This window comes from Schistocerca gregaria, chromosome 1, assembly GCF_023897955.1.
Source record: "Schistocerca gregaria isolate iqSchGreg1 chromosome 1, iqSchGreg1.2, whole genome shotgun sequence".
NCBI classification, from domain to species: domain Eukaryota; kingdom Metazoa; phylum Arthropoda; class Insecta; order Orthoptera; family Acrididae; genus Schistocerca; species Schistocerca gregaria.
The window spans coordinates 987,986,564-988,005,074 of NC_064920.1; the positions used below are offsets into that span (position 1 = coordinate 987,986,564).

Genomic DNA, 18,511 nt, shown 5'->3' on the forward strand with positions numbered 1-18,511 from the left:
ATACGCAGTCTATTATTTGGTTCTTGTTCATCATTATCACAGACAGCAGCAGTCTAAGTAACAATAAGTAGCAGTTTATTGCCATTGTTTCGCTAATGAAACGATCTCTCTCTCTCTCCCCTCACTTTTAAAAAAAAAAAAAACAAAGTGGCGGTAGCGCGCACAAAAGCAAGCCATGCAGCGAGTGGCGATAGGCCGTAAACACACTCTATCAGAAAGCGTCAATGCATGACACAGTACAGTAATGCATTTTCAGCGTAGAGTGACGTAAACACATATAACAAAGAAAAGTGCACTTATCAGATCAAAGAAAAATAAGCATTCAATGCAAACCAGACGAAGCACGTGGAAAAGGAAGGGTACCCGTATAAATACAGACGGAGCGCCTGACGCATAGCAGTGGCTACCTGCTAAAGCTTTACTGCTAACTTTACGACTCGAACCAAACTACTGTAACTGTGTCATCATTCATTCGACCTAAATTGTGTCTCATATTGCAATGGACCAACTTTGTTTCGATTTGGAGATGGGGCCTATAATTTTTCTCTCCCCTTGAATTTCGAGTCTCAAATTTCAGGTGCGGCTTAGATTTGGGATTTTTTTCCCCTTAGATTTCGGGTCTCATTTTTCAGGTGCGGCTTAGATTCGAGTGCGGCCTAGATTCGAGTAAATACGGTAATTTGTAGAAGTTAGAGAACTTATCTCTGTTTTTTTATATACTTCATCCAAAGTTTGATTTGCCAATGCCCTAGGGGAAAAAAAAAAAAAAAAAAACATTAGCTTTACTATGTGACAGTTGTAATCAGAGAGACCAAGACCTTATATAAATATTTTACATTTTCCCCTATCAAAATCTGTGTAAGCCCATGGTCTCAGACTGATGCTGATCTTTCATGTATCAGTGTTTAATCAGTTTTTACCATTTGTGCCACACAGTAAGTGTTCAAAAACATTTAGGAAGTTGTTAAACGTTTTGCCCTCAATATCTGTGCTAATATTCGTGTCTCCACATATTATTATGATAGTTTTCGGGGTTCACACACTTTCCAGGACTTAAGTTAATTTGTAGTAGAAGAAAGTGTGCAAATTACCATTAAGTTGATGGATCACAAACAGAATGATTAACTTCTTATGAATGTCTAGCTTTGTTAGTTCAGAATCTGCCAATTCAAAATTTTTATCTACACTAATTGTGATCACTAGCTTTAAAATGTGCAGCACATCTGATATATGTGGAAGCAAGTGTTCAAAATATGCAACAATCAGAATGGAAGGGTCTTTGTCTGCTAGTGGTGACATTTATAAGGAATTAGTTCATTCAGGACAGTTGACACATCAGTAAACAGCAAAGTACCTTCATTTTGGAAAGATAGGGTACATCATGTTAATATTGTGATGCTAATTGAAAAGTTTGTTCTTGCTTTTGTTCCTTGCATGTTCATCCATGAAATAACATGCTACCAGCTTGAAATTGGTCAGTTGCTTGTGTTTCATTGCAAGACAGAAGGTGACGGCATGGCATGCCACAGAAAGGAAGAAATTCTACAGTTTTCTTCTCTATTCTCCACATGTAACATGATCACCGGAGAACTCCTAGGCATCTTTTTTTTGCACAACATTCCTATATAAATTTCTTGTATCTACATTTTGAAATAAGTGTTCAACACACATGATCTTTTAATTTTCTTCATTTATTCATAAAAAGCTGTGACTATACTGTCAGACTGCCTCAGAACAACTCACTATTAATAATGTATTCAAATTACTGCTTTGGCCTGACTCTGCCCCTCCTATACTTCTGACACTACAGGTACAGGAATAAATCAGAAGTTGTAGCACAACTGAATGGGATAATGAAAAAGCTTCCTGTACCCAGTTCACACAGATCTGCAGCTTGAAGTAATTGGTCTGGAATGGCCCAAGGAATGTAAAACAGTCTCTATTTCACCAAGAATTTCCATCAGGATTAATTTCCTCTGTTATATAATTCTCCACACATATCCCCACTCTATTCCCTGTGATGGTGGAGAGAGTACAGTACTCATTTTTCACTGGTCTGCACGCAATGATTGTTGCATCTGTTCCTACCTGATTTGATTGAGAGTTGTGGACTGCACTGCTAATATGATGTTACTCTTGTGGCTTGCACTAGCGCAAATGCAGATTTGTACAGCAGTACGGTAGGAAGATGTCAATGCGCATGAAACAAGTAAATAAACAATGATTAATAGTTTTTTGGTATCCCGTACCTGTAATAGATCACAATTTCAATTATTAAAGTGAAGAAATGTGCATTGGTGTCCCCACGTTGGGCGCCAGTGTGGCGTTCGCAGAGTTATTCAGCGGCTTGGTATTTAACTAATTCATTCACCACACCTGTGGAGCACGTTTGCTGTAAACTCCTGTAATAGATGAACCAAATATACAGGGTGGTCCATTGATCGTGACCAGGCCAAATATCTCACAAAATAAGCATCAAATGAAAAAACTACAAAGAATGAAACTTGTCTAGCTTGAAGGAGGAAACCAACGGTACTATGGTTGGCCCACTAAATGGCGCTGCCATAGGTCAAACGGATGTTGTTGTTGTTGTTGTTGTTGTTGTTGTGGTTGTTGTGGTCTTCAGTCCTGAGACTGGTTTGATGCAGCTCTCCATGCTACTCTATCCTGTGCAAGCTCCTTCATCTCCCAGTACCTACTGCAACCTACATCCTTCTGAATCTGCTGGGTGTATTCATATCTTGGTCTCCCTCTACGATTTTTACCCTCCACGCTGCCCTCCAATGCTAAATTGGCGATCCCTTGTGCCTCAGAACATGTCCTACCAATCGATCCTTTCTTCTAGTCAAGTTGTGCCACAAACTTCTCTTCTCCCCAGTCCTATTCAATACCTCCTCATTAGTTATGTGATCTACCCATCTAATCTTCAGCATTCTTCTATAGCACCACATTTCAAAAGCTTCTATTCTCTTCTTGTCCAAACTATTTATTGTCCATGTTTCACTTCCATACATGGCTACACTCCATACAAATACTTTCAGAAAAGACTTCCTGACACTTAAATCTATACTCGATGTTAACAAATTTCTCTTCTTCAGAAACGCTTTCCTTGCCATTGCCAGTCTACATTTTATATCCTCTCTACTTCTACCATCATCAGTTATTTTGCTGCCTAGATAGCAAAACTCCTTTACTACTTTAAGTGTCTCATTTCCTAATCTAATTCCCACAGCATCACCCGACCAATTCGACTACATTCTATTATCCTTGTTTTGCTTTTGTTGATGTTCATTTTATATCCTCCTTTCAAGACGCTATCCATTCCATTCAACTGCTCTTCCAAGTCCTTTGCTGTCGCTGACAGAATTACAATGTCATCGGCGAACCTCAAAGTATTTAATTCTTCTCCATGGATTTTAATACCTACTTCAAATTTTTCTTTTGTTTCCTTCACTGCTTGCTCAATATACATATTGAATAGCATCGGGGAGAGGCTACAACCCTGTCTCACTCCCTTCCCAACCACTGCTTCCCTTTCATGCCCCTCAACTCTTATAACTGCCATTTGGCTTCTGTACAAATTGTAAATAGCCTTTCGTTCCCTGTATTTTACCACTGCCACCTTTAGAATTTGAAAGAGAGTATTCCAGTCAACATTGTCACAAGCTTTCTCTAAGTCTACAAATGCTAGAAACGTAGGTTTGCCTTTCCTTAGTCTAGCTTCCAAGATAAGTCGTAGGGTCAGTATTGCCTCACGTGTTCCAATATTTCTACGGAATCCAAACTGATCTTCCTCGAGGTTGGCTGCTACTAGTTTCTCCATTCGTCTGTAAAGAATTTGTGTTAGTATAAGCCGTGACGTATTAAACTGATAGTTCGGTAATTTTCACATCTGTCAACACCTGCTTTCTTTGGGATTGGAATTATTATATTCTTCTTGAAGTCTGAGGGTATTTCGCCTGTCTCATACATCTTGCTCACCAGATGGTAGAGTTTTGTCAGGACTGGGTCTCCCAAGGCCATCAGTAGTTCTGATGGAATGTTGTCTACACCCGGGGCCTTGTTTCGACTCAGGTCTTTCAGTGCTCTGTCAAACTCTTCACATAGTATCGTATCTCCCATTTCATCTTCATCTACATCCTCTTCCATTTCCATAATATTGTCCTCAAATATTGTATAGACCCTCTATATACTCCTTCCACCTTTCTGCTTTCCCTTCTTTGCTTAGAACTGGGTTTCCATCTGAGCTCTTGATATTCATACAAGTGGTTCTCATTTCTCCAAAGGTCTCTTTAATTTTCCTGTAGGTAGTATCTATCTTACCCGTCGTGAGATAAGCCTCTACATCCTTACATTTGTCCTCTAGCCAGCCCTGCTTAGCCATTTTGCACTTCCTGTCGATCTCATTTTTGAGACTTTTGTATTCCTTTTTGCCTGCTTCATTTACTTCATTTTTATATTTTCTCCTTTCATCAATTAAATTCAATATTTCTTCTGTTACCCAAGGATTCCTACTAGCCCTCGTCTTTTTACCAACTTGATCCTCTGCTGCCTTCACTACTTCATCCCTCAAAGCTACCCATTCTTCTTCTACTGTATTTCTTTTCCCCATTCCTGTCAATTGGTTCCTTATGCTCTCCCTGAAACTCTGTACGACCTCTGGTTGTTTCAGTTTATCCAGGTCCCATCTCCTTAAATTCCCACCTTTTTGCAGTTTCTTCAGTTTTAATCTACAGGTCATAACCAATAGATTGTGGTCAGAGTCCACATCTGCACCTGGAAATGTCTTACAATTTAAAACCTGGTTCCTAAATCTCTGTCTTACCATTATATAATCTATCTGAAACCTGTCAGTATCTCCAGGCTTCTTCCATGTATACAACCTTCTTTTATGATTCTTGAACCAAGTGTTAGCTATGATTAAGTTGTGCTCTGTGCAAAATTCTACCAGGTGGCTTCCTCTTTCATTTCTTAGCCCCAATCCATATTCACCTACTACGTTTCCTTCTCTACCTTTTCCTACTACCAAATTCCAGTCACCCATCACTATTAAATTTTCATCTCCCTTCACTATCTGAATAATTTCTTTTATTTCATCATACATTTCTTCAATTTCTTCGTCATCTGCAGAGCTAGTTGGCATATAAACTTGTACTGCTGCAATAGGCGTGGGCTTCGTGTCTATCTTGGCCACAATAATGCGTTCACTATGCTGTTTGTAGTAGCTTACCCCTATTTTTTTTATTCATTATTAAACCTACTCCTGCATTACCCCTATTTGACTTTGTATTTATAATCCTGTATATTAATCTCTGTTTAGAAACAGACGAGAGTCTGCTACTAATGAAAGCTGTATATTGTCTAAACTAACCTTACAATTGCTGATTAATTTTCTGTGCTTACAATATTTCTGTGGATATTGATAGATGCTTCCAGCCTACAAAAAGTAAGACATTGTGTGTTGCTTCTCCTGTGATTGGTCGTTTATTACTTTCACCAACATCTTTCTGTTGATGTAGTAAGATACTGTTTCTAAAACTGTGCACCCTTACTTTCCCTGTCAGTTGCATTGTGCACATTAAGACACCCCATCTATTTTTGTCAATAAATTAAAAAAAAATACATGTAATACAGGAAAAGCTACAGGATTAATCCTACAGAACCTGCACAACACTGTGCTTTTCATTTAATGTTACACTGTTCTACCAATAAGTGTTGGAAGCATGAGCTAACTTAAACTTATATCTATTTCTTTTTTGTGCATAATATTTTTTTTATTTTGTGGACTGATACATTTTGTGTTTCCCAGGATGGTGGTTGCAAAGCTGGCACCTTTGGCAAATATCCTGCTCATTCAGAGGATAAGTATTTCCCACCAATAGAGTCTGTACCAAGAACGATGTCTTCAAACGTATTTTATCCACAAATGAACATCAGGAGCATGCAGACGAGATCTATTGTCAATTATAATGTAGACTTTGGTGTAAATGCTGAGAACTGGAGGAAGTGTGGCCTTATTGTGTACACACAATAAACTGTAATTTGATTATAAATTAAAAGAGCTGATCATTATTGCTCTTATTGCAGGTAAGCACTTCTATACAGGGTGTTACAGAACGACATTTAAAAATTTGGGAGGTTGTAGAGGAAGACAGTTGGAGTCTTTCGTACAAGGAACCTGTGGCCAGAAATGAGAAATTTAGTTTGGACAGCAATCAAATGGTCAAATGGCTCTGAGCACTATGGGACTTAACAGCTGTGGTCATCAGTCCCCTAGAACTTAGAACTACTTAAACCTAACTAACCTAAGGACATCGCACACATCCATGCCCGAGGCAGGATTCGAACCTGCGACCGTAGCAGTCGCGCGGTTCCGGACTGCGCGCCTAGAACCGCTAGACCACTGCGGGACAGCAATCACTGGGGTGTTGAAAATGCATGCAATACATGTATCAGAAGTTGACAGACATGTTTATCAGTGAATATTTGGGCTGCAATTTTTGGGGATCATCTTACTGGACCACATACCTTACTTACCAGATCATTTGTTATTTGAACTTTCTGGACAATCCCATGCCTGAACTTCTTGAGGATGTTCCTTTGCAACTGTGCAGTAGCTTGTGGTTTCAGAATGTTGGTGCTGCAGCACAGTCAGGCTAGGTCTCATCTTGCAGACAACTTTAGACAGAGAGTAATAGGAAGGGAGGCTCAAGCCCTTGGCCTGTGTGCTCCCCTGACTTCAAACCTTTTGACTTATTCACCTATAGTTATGAGTATATTGAGTACATCTTTTCAGCATTTGATGCCATCAGAGGGGACTGCAGAATCTTATAGAGAATCAGACTAAAATGGTTCATTGTTGTACATTAAGTAATGAAGCTGATGATTGTCACGCTGAACATTTACTCTACAGCAGAGAAGCCACATTTCAGTTAACAGTATTTGTTTTTACTCTTCTAATCAATAGAAGTTTTCCAAAATACATTGGTTCATTTATACTACAAGAAGCATAGTACTATAGAAACTTTATTTCACATTTCCCACTATTGGTCCCTTATAAATTGTGTAACACCCTATATACTGAATGCAGTCAGTATGAAATTATTTTCAGTCTAGTGAAATTAATGACAAGAATAAAAATAAACTCATTAGTGTAAGCTTAAATAAATTTGGTTGAGACAGTAAATATAATCCCAAGCTAATAGTTGTAGGATCTAGCCCTTCAGAAGAACATTGTAACCCTAATGCAATATGGTGAATGCCATGAAGCCAGCTACAGCTGCTGCTGTTTTCTCAGGCACAATATTATGTGACCACTGGTAGCCACATATCCCATGTTCTTTGGATGGTGAGTTTGTAAAGTGAGTGTAGGTCACAAGGAACTTGTTAACATGTCAAGACAAATTGCAATAACTAACCATTTTTGAACACAATATAAATAATTTTATTTTGTTGACTCCTAACAGAAAACATAGCTCAATATTAACAAAAAAGAGAAGTACCAGTGGAAATCTCACGGCTGAAGTTGACACCATTAAGGTTGCCTACTTTGGCTACTTCCACTCATTGATGTCATATGCTATCATATTCTGGGGGAACCAACCACTTGCAAAAACAGTTTTCACCGTCCAAAAAAAAGCAATCAGAATAATGTGTGGAGTCCATCAAAGACACTCTTGCAGGCACTCTTTTTGAAAGATAGGTATCATAACAACTGCCTCACAGTATATTTTTCCTTTGGTGCCTTTGTGTGCAAAAATTATTCTGCTGAGCAAGACAACAGTAAATTCCATGGCTATAACACCAGAAACAAAAACAATCTACATTTCAAAATGAAACATCTCACTCTGCTACAAAAAGGAGTTTACTGCTCCAGCATTAAGCTGTTCAATGCTCTCCCACTACAAATCAAATGTGTCCATACAGAACTGCCAAAATTTTAAAAAGTTCTCAAAGATTACCTGACAGAGAAATCTTTTTATGCTGTGGATGAATATTTGAAAGAAAATGTATTTATTTATTTATTTATTTCTTACACCATGGATCCAACTGTGACAATTTCACATGGATGTAGTGTGTGTCAATTTTTACATTGTCAATGACAAGTACTTGTACACTATGTTTACAGGTAAAGAATATAAAGTTACTTAACCACTACAATGATCCATAACACAATATAATGGAATGAGAATCCTTAGACCTACAGATTACAGGTATAAAACAAAGTAAATTAAACCTGAAAAGGTCATATAACCCAGACTGTTAAATATAAGCAGTTAACACTAAAAGGGTTACATATGTGACAAGAATGTTCAGCTTAATGTTCAATTTATATGATAATACATCTTATTTTAAGGCCGTTTCTCACTGTGTTTCATAAACTCTTCCAAACTGTAAAATGACATGGCTAAAAGAAATTGCCTCAGAAGCTCTTTAAATGTAGATTTGTTGGCAATTTCACATTTGATTTCTGGAGGAAGAGCATTAAATATCTTTATACCAGAGGACTGTACACCCTTCTGCACAATCTTCAAATTTTTACCTTCAGTGTGGAAATCATGTTTCCTCCTTGTGTTATACTGATGGTCTTCACTGTTACATTTGTATAAATCAGTGTTTTTACTTATGAAACACATAAGTGAGTAAATATATTGAGAAGTAGTTGTAAGAATTCCCAGATTCCGGAATAGGCTTCTGCAGCTGCATCTAGGATCTACACCAGACATCACTCTTACAACACGCTTCTGAGCAATGAATATTTTCTTTGCAAGAGGTTGATTTCCCCAGAAAATAATTCCATATGCCATCGAAGAATGGAAGTAACCATCGTATGCAGCTTTTTTAATGCTTAAGTTTGCACTGTCAGAGATGATTCGCATTGCAAAAACTGAAGAGTTGAGTCTCTTGTAAAGATCTAAAATGTGATGGGACCAGTTTACTCTACAGTCAATCTTCACGCCTAGAAACTTTGTTACTTCCACTCTTTCTATGACCTGTGTGGCATATTTAACAGTCATTTCTTCCTCAGTTTTGGCAGTTGGGGTGAACTGAATATAATTAGTCTTACTAAGGTTAAGTGAAAGACCATTTGCAGTAAACCATTTCATTAAATGTATAAGAATAGTATTAACAGACTCTTGAACATTTTCACATTTAAGACCATTAACCATTATGTTAGTATCATCTGCAAAGATGGTAAAATTGCACTGAATCATTGAAGAATAAGGTAAATCATTTATAAATAACAGGAACAGTAAAGGACCAAGAATAGAGCCCTGTGGAACTCCACAATTTATGTCTCTCCATTCCGATGAAATCATTCCACCACACAAATTGTCTGACTTATCTAAGACTACTTTCTGTTTCCTCTCTGTCAGGTATGACTGAAGCCAGTTATTTGCTACACCACTTATTCCTAGATGGTCTGCCTTCAGTAACAGTATTTGGTGGTTCACAGTGTCAAAGGCTTTACATAAATCACAAAATAACCCTGTTGTCACCATTTTCTCATTTAGAGATTCCAAAACCTTATCTATAAAAGCATATATTGCTTGTTCAGTTGACAGACCTTTCCGGAAACCAAACTGATGTTTGCTGAGAATATTGAATTTATGTAGGTGTTCTAAAATTCTAGAATACATGAGATTTTCTAGTACCTTTGAAAACACAGTCAGGAGAGATATTGGTCTGAAATTTTTAACATCAGTTTTCTCCCCTTTCTTGAAGAGAGGCTTCACGATAGCATACTTTAGTCTATCAGGAACAATTCCTTGCTGCAAAGAGGCATTGAAAATATGACACAGTATATTGCTTACAGAAGTACAACACTGCTTTAACAATTTGCTAGAAATATTGTCTACTTCACAGGAGTTCTTGGTTTTCATGGAGGCAATTGTTCTTTCAATTTCTGATACTGTAACAGGTCTAATATGCATTTGGATGATTTTGTTAGGGAAAGCATTTCGCAAAAAGGTCAGGGCATCATTCACAGAACCCTTGCAGCCTATTTGCTCAGACACTGACAGGAAGTGTTTATTAAAGATTTCAGCTATGATCTCAGGATTTTGCACAAGATTCCCTTCATGTTTGATTATGAAGTTTTCTACAGCTCTTTTTTTATTGTTCCCTGTCTCCTTGTTAACTATTTGCCAGACAGTCTTCATTTTATTATTGGAGTTATCAATTTCTTTTACATAATACAGTGCTTTTGATGTCTGAATAACTTTCTTTAGGATTTTACAATACATGTTATAATGGCTGATTAATTCTCTGTCCCTTGACCCTCTGGTTGCAACATAAAGTTCTCTCTTATATTTACATGACACTCGAATACCCTTTGTGATCCATGGCTTCTTTAAGGACGAGGAAATATTGTTCCTAACAAACTTTTTAGGAAAAGCTTCTTCAAAGTGGGATAGGAATTCATTTATGAATATGTTGAACTTTGTATCAACATCATCTACTCTGCGAACTGAATTCCAATCTTCATGCTGCAGCTTATGGTTAAAAAATTCCAGGGTCTCTTTGTTCATAAGTCTGATTGCCTTCCAGGATGGGACTGCTTTCTTGACAGGTCTGTAGTCATGTAGAGTGAGGAGCTGTCCATCATGGTCTGATATGCCATTTACTATTGCAGTGACAGTGAAGTTCTGGTATAAATTTACATCTAAAAATATATTGTCTATCAGAGATTGACAGTCAGGTGTGATCCTAGTCGGAAAGTCAACCACTGATGTAAGATTGTAGGAACTCAGCAAGTTCTGGAGCTCTACTTTGTTGTTGCATTCCATTGCGAAGTTGACATTAAAGTCCCCAAGTAAGATAATGTCATTATTTTTAGAAAATAAGGTTGATAGTAACAATTCTAACTGAACCATAAAGACTGTGAAATTGGTTCCTGGTGCCCTGTACACTGTAACTACTATTAATTTGGAACTGTTTAATGTCACTTCTATTGCACACACTTCAAACTGTTGGTCACTGCAATATTTCCTTACATCTACAGATCTAAAAGTTAAATTATTCTTAATGAAAATTACTACTCCACCTTTTCTCATGCTATCTCTACAGTAGTAGGTGGCAAGGCTATAACTGTCTATATGTAACATTTCAATTCCTTCTGTAATATGGTGTTCCGAGAAACATAAGATCTGAGCATTGTTCATAAAGTTTTTGTTATTTATGTTAACTTCTAATTGATCTAGTTTGCTTCTTATTCCCCTTATGTTTTGATGGAAAATGGAGAAGTTGTTTGGATTATTACCTATTTTGGTGGTTTCTTCTTTCTCGTGCCTGTGGTTAAAAAATCCTTCAGATGAGGAGGAGACACAACTTTACGTTTACCTCCTGTTCTCTGTGATGATGTCGATTTTTCTTCAGTAGATGCTTCCTTCTTTACTGAAGATGATGAAACTGTTGACTTGCTTGTTGATTTACCTTGAGCTGATGCTGTCAATTCCCTTGAAGATGATGAAGCTATTGACTTGCTTGCAGGTGGGGATAAGATTGCTGTTGCTGTAGGCTCCAGGGGTTGTACTGCTGTTGCAGCTGGTGTTTCTGCTGGCAGTGATATTTTGACGCACTGCATGTAGGCAGGTGCACAAGTGGTGTTGCTGTAGGTTCACAGAGTGGAAATGCTGCCTTTTCTTCTTCTGCAGTACATGTAACCATTGGGTTATCTCTGTTTGGTTAAGAAACAGAATCATCTGAGCATCTAGGTACTGAAACTTCTGATCCATTCATTTTCTTCGTTTTTGTTATTAAGCATACTGGCAGAGGGATTACAGCACGACCTTCCACTGTGTTGCAGTTAATAGTATTTAACAATTGTTTGCACATAGCTTCCTTTCCCTGTGTGTTCCTGTGCATACCATGCTTTGTAAAGTGAGCTCTCTCCATGCTGTTTGCGTCAATAAAGGTAGCCTGTTGACCATCACTAAACTTATTGTGTCTAGAACTAGTTCAGTTGACTTTATTGATCATTTGAGCATTATACTTTTTGTAACAACAGATAGGCTGTACCTGTATTTACTCTTGTAGGCCTAATATCTGATTTAACTTTATGCTCTTATTTTTAACCTTTATTTGAAACTCCTTTTTCTGTTAAATAGTTGTTATGTTATCTAGCTGACATTGTATCTAGTACTGTATTTATAGTATGTCTTACTTAAACTATATACAATTTGCCATTGAATTGCCCTTGTATTTATTGTAAGTTTAAATTTAAACCTGTACAATTTGACATGTTCCACATCCTTGTGATTGACTCACTAACTGGATCTACAGAACATGAAATAAATAAATAAATAACAGAGCATTGTTACATTTAATAATGCAGAAATGCTTGCTTGTTACCTGGGTCCTCCTATAAAATAGGCTTTAGTCACTTAATTAAAGCTGACATGGTAAATGAGAAGCGTTTCAGCAATAGAGACATATGGGTACAGATAGACGGATGGACAGTTTGGTACTCTGCTCAGAAGTAAGAAATGAAATTGAAGATTTCGAGTACTGAAGCTTAAGAAGGAAAGATAACAGACCCCAAAGAGTGGAACCCCCTCCCCCCTCCCCCTCCCTCCCCAGGACCCCTACTGTTCCAGTACTTCACTGTGGCGCTGGAGGGAGAAGTGTGTTTGGCATTCCCTACAGAATGGATATGCCACAACTTTACCTTCCCAGTACCCGAAAATTAACTCCAACACTCCCTATTAACTGATCAACGAAGCGTAAACAAGTAGCATTCTGCAAGACAGAGTAATTGACATATTTAACACTATGTTGGTTAATTCAAGTAACAAATGCTAGGTACAACCAGCTGACTTACAAGAAGGCCCTCTAATATATGTAAAGTGTGAAAATGAAAATATATATATATATTAAAAACAAAGATTCCAAGACTTACCAAGCGGGAAAGCGCCGGCAGACAGACACATGAACAAAACACACAAACACACACACAGAATTACGAGCTTTCGCAACTGGCAGTTGCTTCGTCAGGAAAGAGGGAAGGAGAGGGAAAAATGAAAGGAAGTGGGTTTTAAGGGAGAGGGTAAGGAGTCATTCCAATCCCGGGAGCGGAAAGACTTCCCTTAGGGGAAAAAAAGGACAGGTGTACACTCGCGCGCACACACACACACACACACACATATCCATCCGCACATACACAGACACAAGCAGACATATTTAAAGGCAAAGAGTTAAGGGCAGAGATGTCAGTCGAGGCGGAAGTACAGAGGCAAAGAAGTTGTTGAAAGACAGGTGAGGTATGAGCGGCGGCAACTTGAAATTAGCGGAGGTTGAGGCCTGGCGGATATCGAGAAGAGAGGATATACTGAAGGGCGAGTTCCCATCTCCGGAGTTCGGATAGGTTGGTGTTGGTGGGAAGTATCCAGATAACTCGGACGGTGTAACACTGTGCCAAGATGTGCTGGCCGTGCATCAAGGCATGTTTAGCCACAGGGTGATCCTCATTACCAACAAACACTGTCTGCCTGTGTCCATTCATGCGAATGGACAGTTTGTTGCTGGTCATTCCCACATAGAAAGCATCACAGTGCAGGCAGGTCAGTTGGTAAATCACGTGGGTGCTTTCACATGTGGCTCTCACTTTGATCGTGTACACCTTCCGGGTTACAGGACTGGAGTAGGTGGTGGTGGGAGGGTGCATAGGACAGGTTTTACACCGGGGGCGGTTGCAAGGGTAGGAGCCAGAGGGTAGGGGAGGTGGTTTGGGGATTTCATAGGGATGAACCAAGAGGTTACGAAGGTTAGGTGGACGGCGGAAAGACACTCTTGGTGGAGTGGGGAGGATTTCATGAAGGATGGATCTCATTTCGGGGCAGGATTTTAGGAAGTCGTATCCCTGCTGGAGAGCCACATTCAAGGTCTGATCCAGTCCCGGGAAGTATTCTGTTACAAGTGGGGCACTTTTGGGGTTCTTCTGTGAGAGGTTCTGGGTTTGAGGGGATGAGGAAGTGGCTCTGGTTATCTGCTTCTGTACCAGGTTGGGAGGGTAGTTGCGGGATGCGAAAGCTGTTTTCAGGTTGTTGGTGTAATGGTCGAGGGATTCAGGACTGGAGCAGATTCGTTTGCCACGAAGGCCTAGGCTGTAGGGAAGGGACCGTTTGATATGGAATGGGTGGCAGCTGTCATAATGGAGGTACTGTTGCTTGTTGGTGGGTTTGATGTGGACGGATGTGTGCAGCTGGCCATTGGACAGATGGAGGTCAACATCTAGGAAAGTGGCATGGGATTTGGAGTAGGACCAGGTGAATCTGATGGAACCAAAGGAGTTGAGGTTGGAGAGGAAATTCTGGAGTTGTTCTTCACTGTGAGTCCAGATCATGAAGATGTCATCAATAAATCTGTACCAAACTTTGGGTTGGCAGGCTTGGGTAACCAAAAAGGCTTCCTCTAAGCGACCCATAAATAGGTTGGCATACGAGGGGGCCATCCTGGTACCCATGGCTGTTCCCTTTAATTGTTGGTATGTCTGGCCTTCAAAAGTGAAGAAGTTGTGGGTCAGGATGAAGCTGGCTAAGGTGACGAGGAAAGAGGTTTTAGGTAGGGTGGCAGGTGATCGGCGTGAAAGGAAGTGCTCCATTGCAGCGAGGCCCTGGACGTGCGGGATATTTGTGTATAGGGAAGTGGCATCAATGGTTACCAGGATGGTTTCTGGGGGTAACAGACTGGGTACGGATTCCAGGCGTTCGAGAAAGTGGTTGGTGTCTTTGATGAAGGATGGGAGACTGCATGTAATGGGTTGAAGGTGTTGATCTACGTAGGCAGAGATACGTTCTGTGGGGGCTTGGTAACCAGCTACAATGGGGCGGCCAGGATGTTTGGGTTTGTGAATTTTAGGAAGTAGGTAGAAGGTAGGAGTGCGAGGTGACGGTGGGGTGAGGAGTTTGATGGAGTCAGGTGAAAGGTTTTGTAGGGGGCCTAAGGTTCTGAGGATTCCTTGAAGCTCCGCCTGGACATCAGGAATGGGATTACTTCGGCAAACTTTGTATGTAGAGTTGTCTGAAAGCTGACGCAGTCCCTCAGCCACATACTCCCGACGATCAAGTACCACAGTCGTGGAACCCTTGTCAGCCGGAAGAATGATGATGGATCGGTCAGCTTTCAGATCACGGATAGCCTGGGATTCGGCTGTGGTGATGTTGGGAGTAGGATTAAGGTTTTTCAAGAAAGATTGAGAGGCAAGGCTGGAAGTGAGAAATTCCTGGAAGGTTTGGAGAGGGTGATTTTGAGGAAGAGGAGGTGGGTCCCGCTGTGATGGAGGACGGAACTGTTGCAGGCAGGGTTCAATTTGGATAGTGTCTTGGGGAGTTGGATCATTAGGAGTGGGATCAGGATTGTTTTTTATATATATATATATATATATATATATATATATATATATATATATATATATATATATATATGCCACATTTTTAAAGTTAAGTATGATGCAGGTCTGAGATGTACAAGTTTAATTCTTATATAAACAAACGGAAGTAAGTTTGAGAATATCTTGAGAATGAATGATTACAGAGAACCAGGTTGCATGTAACAGTATAACGTGGTATAATACATGTTAATACACTGCTAGTTCTAACTTTGTTCCCATAAGTTATAAATCTAATTAAAGTAATTATATTTCTTTTGAAAGAAAAAGAGCATTGATAATGAGTTGTTACGGAGAACCATGTTGCATGTGACAGTATATCACTGTACAAAAATTTTTGTAGGAGTAGTTGCCAATCAACTTACACAATATGTTCCTTAGTCAAAGGAAGCAAATTTTAGCAGAAAACAGTGTTCCAATGTCGTGTCCTAATTTACCTAATTGTTTGTTACAATATGAGAGAAGGAAATTTGCCACTCACCATATAGTGGAGATGATGAGTCGCGATAGGCACAATAAAAAGATTCACACAATCATATCTTTCGGCCATCAAGGCCTTTGTCAGCAGTAGACACACATAAACACACGCCTGAGTGTGCTTGTGTGCATGTGTATGTGTGTCTACTGCTGACAAAGCCCTTAACGGCCAAAAGCTATGATTGTGTGAATCTTTTTATTCTGCCTGTCGCGACTCAGCATCTCTGCTATATGGTGTGTGGCAGCTTTCCTTCTCTCGTATTGTAACTGTCTGTTACATTCATTTATTCATTTAAAAAAATTAACAGATGAGACAGCAAAGATAGTAGGGCACCGGTAAATGTAAGTTCCAACATAGGTTAAAACAAAGGCTGGACTAGCACAGGTTACATTTGAACAGATCAAAAGTTGGGACAAAATAGTTAGTTCAGTTATTCCAAAGGTATGATTTATTCTTTTCCTTGTCGGGTAGTGAATAATGAATAATCCAGAGTCCATTTGAGAGCAGATGTCTGCAAGAATAACAGCTATACTTGTGAATATCAATTCTCATGAGCTTCGGACAAGCATCAAATCTTTACTCATTACATGGTATATGTTTGTGACCATTAGCATACAAGTGACGTAACATAAAATTAAATCAGTTATCGTTAAGTATTTCACATCAGAGTATAGGCCAACATTTGCCTAGAGAAATCTTAGATTACAATATTTAGAATCCAGATGGATTTGCTTATAAAGACATCAATAGAAAAATTATATGCTTGCTGCAATCTGCAGCATCACCGAGCAAACATTTTGTATTACTCGAGATATAATAGCTAAGCAGTTTCCAGATTTGTGTAGATATAACATTAAAAGTAATTTGCATAACACGATAAACTTATATCAAACAGATAGTATAGTTTACACTGATACCAGACAAGTAGCAAACATCATCTCTATCTCATTGAATTAAAGGTGAGAAAATTATTTAAAAAACTATTCAAATGACTGCCCATAATGTCCATTTAGGCATTAGGAGTAACATTAAAAGAAAAATTGTATGGATTTCAGAACCTGGGATTCAAACACTTCTGCCTCAGTCCTTTTGCCAAGAATACAGCAATTTCACTGAGTAAGAGGGACAAGATCATAATGTAGAGTATTTTCATATTTAACAGTGAATCAATATTGTTACATTTTCTAGGCAGCCATAGCCCAAAAAGAATTTGGAGATGACCAATACTTTTTTTTCTTTCTTTTCTTATTTTCTCGACCTTTTACAAAGTTATCAGCATAATGAGAGTATTAAGTTACCAGCACAATGAGATTTTTTATATACTAACTAAGCAGTGACTTATCAATTTCTTTGATGGCATGGATAGTGAAAGATAATCAGTTTGTACAGAAAAGTAAGAGAAAATGTGACATGAAACAAAAAATAGCCACACCAGCTCGGAGCCTTGGGTTCACCAACCCAAATTCCAAAAAGAGCTTGCAATGTCCTGAGGAAAAACAATTCTTGTGATGTTATATGAGTGATCGAGGTTGTCTGTATAATTTCAGCTGTGTAACATTCCTGGGCCCAAATAATCTTTTGGACTCAGGATATACAAGTTTATATGCATTTAGATGTGGGTTTTCAACAATTTCAAATGATCCTATAGAAATATCAAAAAAATTCTTTATTTCTCTGTTTAGTGCTTTAGATTTGGTGTAACTTTTTGTCAAAACTAGATCTGCAACTTTGAATTCTGTGTTTTTTATTTGTTTATCATGCAATTTCTTTCTTTTTTCATAATAATCTTCCATAGTTCTTCTAACTACCTCCTCTCTTTCAGCTGCTGTTATGCTTTTACAAGATGGAATCTCTACAAGTTCTTTAATTAAGTAAGGTGGCCTTTTCTCAAACATTATCTCGTAAGGAGGCCACTGTGGCCGAGCGGTTCTAGGTGCTTCAGTCCAGAACCATGCTGCTGCTACGATCGCAGGTTCGAATCCTGCCTCGGGCATGGATGTGTGTTATGTCCTTAGGTTAGTTAGGTTTAAGTAGTGCTAAGTCTAGGGGACTGTTGACCTCAGATGTTAAGTCCCATAGTACTTAGAGCCATTTGAACCATTTTAAATGAATAAACTACGTTTAATTCATGAGTAACACTGAGTAGATTACCTTTCTTATGTGTCTGAACCACATCATATTCAGTAATAATTATGACACTTTTTGTGTGTCTTACAACTTCCAAACTTCGATGAACACAGCAAAGAACTTCAAGAAAGTTACCTGCTAAGTAGTCTTTCCAGCACCATTTATTCAAGTAGGTAAATATTGTAGATAAATATTGTATGCACTCAAGTCAGAGTAACAGTATACAAAAGGGCTTCTGTTAGTCACTGCGTTACAGTCAACATGTGAGTCTCATATGGACCACACCTCCTGTCTCATTCAACTGAAATGTAGTACAAATTAATGGAGTGGCTTTAAAAAGTTAATATCTGATAGTAATAACGATACAATACTCTGAGTTATCATAAGACATAAGGCAGTTGATTTATCATGGGAAGGACTTTAATGGTGAAAGGTAAGAGCCAAAACTGACATCTTCCTGCTGGAAATAGCATACTGTCACGAGCTGTGATGCATGTAGTGTGGCTTAATCATTTGTG

General features: G+C 38.8%; 1 protein-coding gene across 1 annotated transcript in view; it reads left to right on the plus strand.

Moving 5' to 3' along the window:
• The window catches only part of LOC126277935 (UPF0602 protein C4orf47 homolog), a 138,861-nt gene extending 120,995 nt beyond the window's left edge, over positions 1 to 17,866 (plus strand). Inside the window, exons 7-8 of the mRNA XM_049977520.1 lie at positions 5,810 to 6,087; positions 17,689 to 17,866. Coding sequence (XP_049833477.1) covers positions 5,810 to 6,034 — 225 coding nt within the window. The 3' untranslated portion in view covers positions 6,035 to 6,087; positions 17,689 to 17,866. The remainder of the gene's footprint in view (positions 1 to 5,809; positions 6,088 to 17,688) is intronic.
• Positions 17,867 to 18,511: the final 645 nt, after the last annotated feature.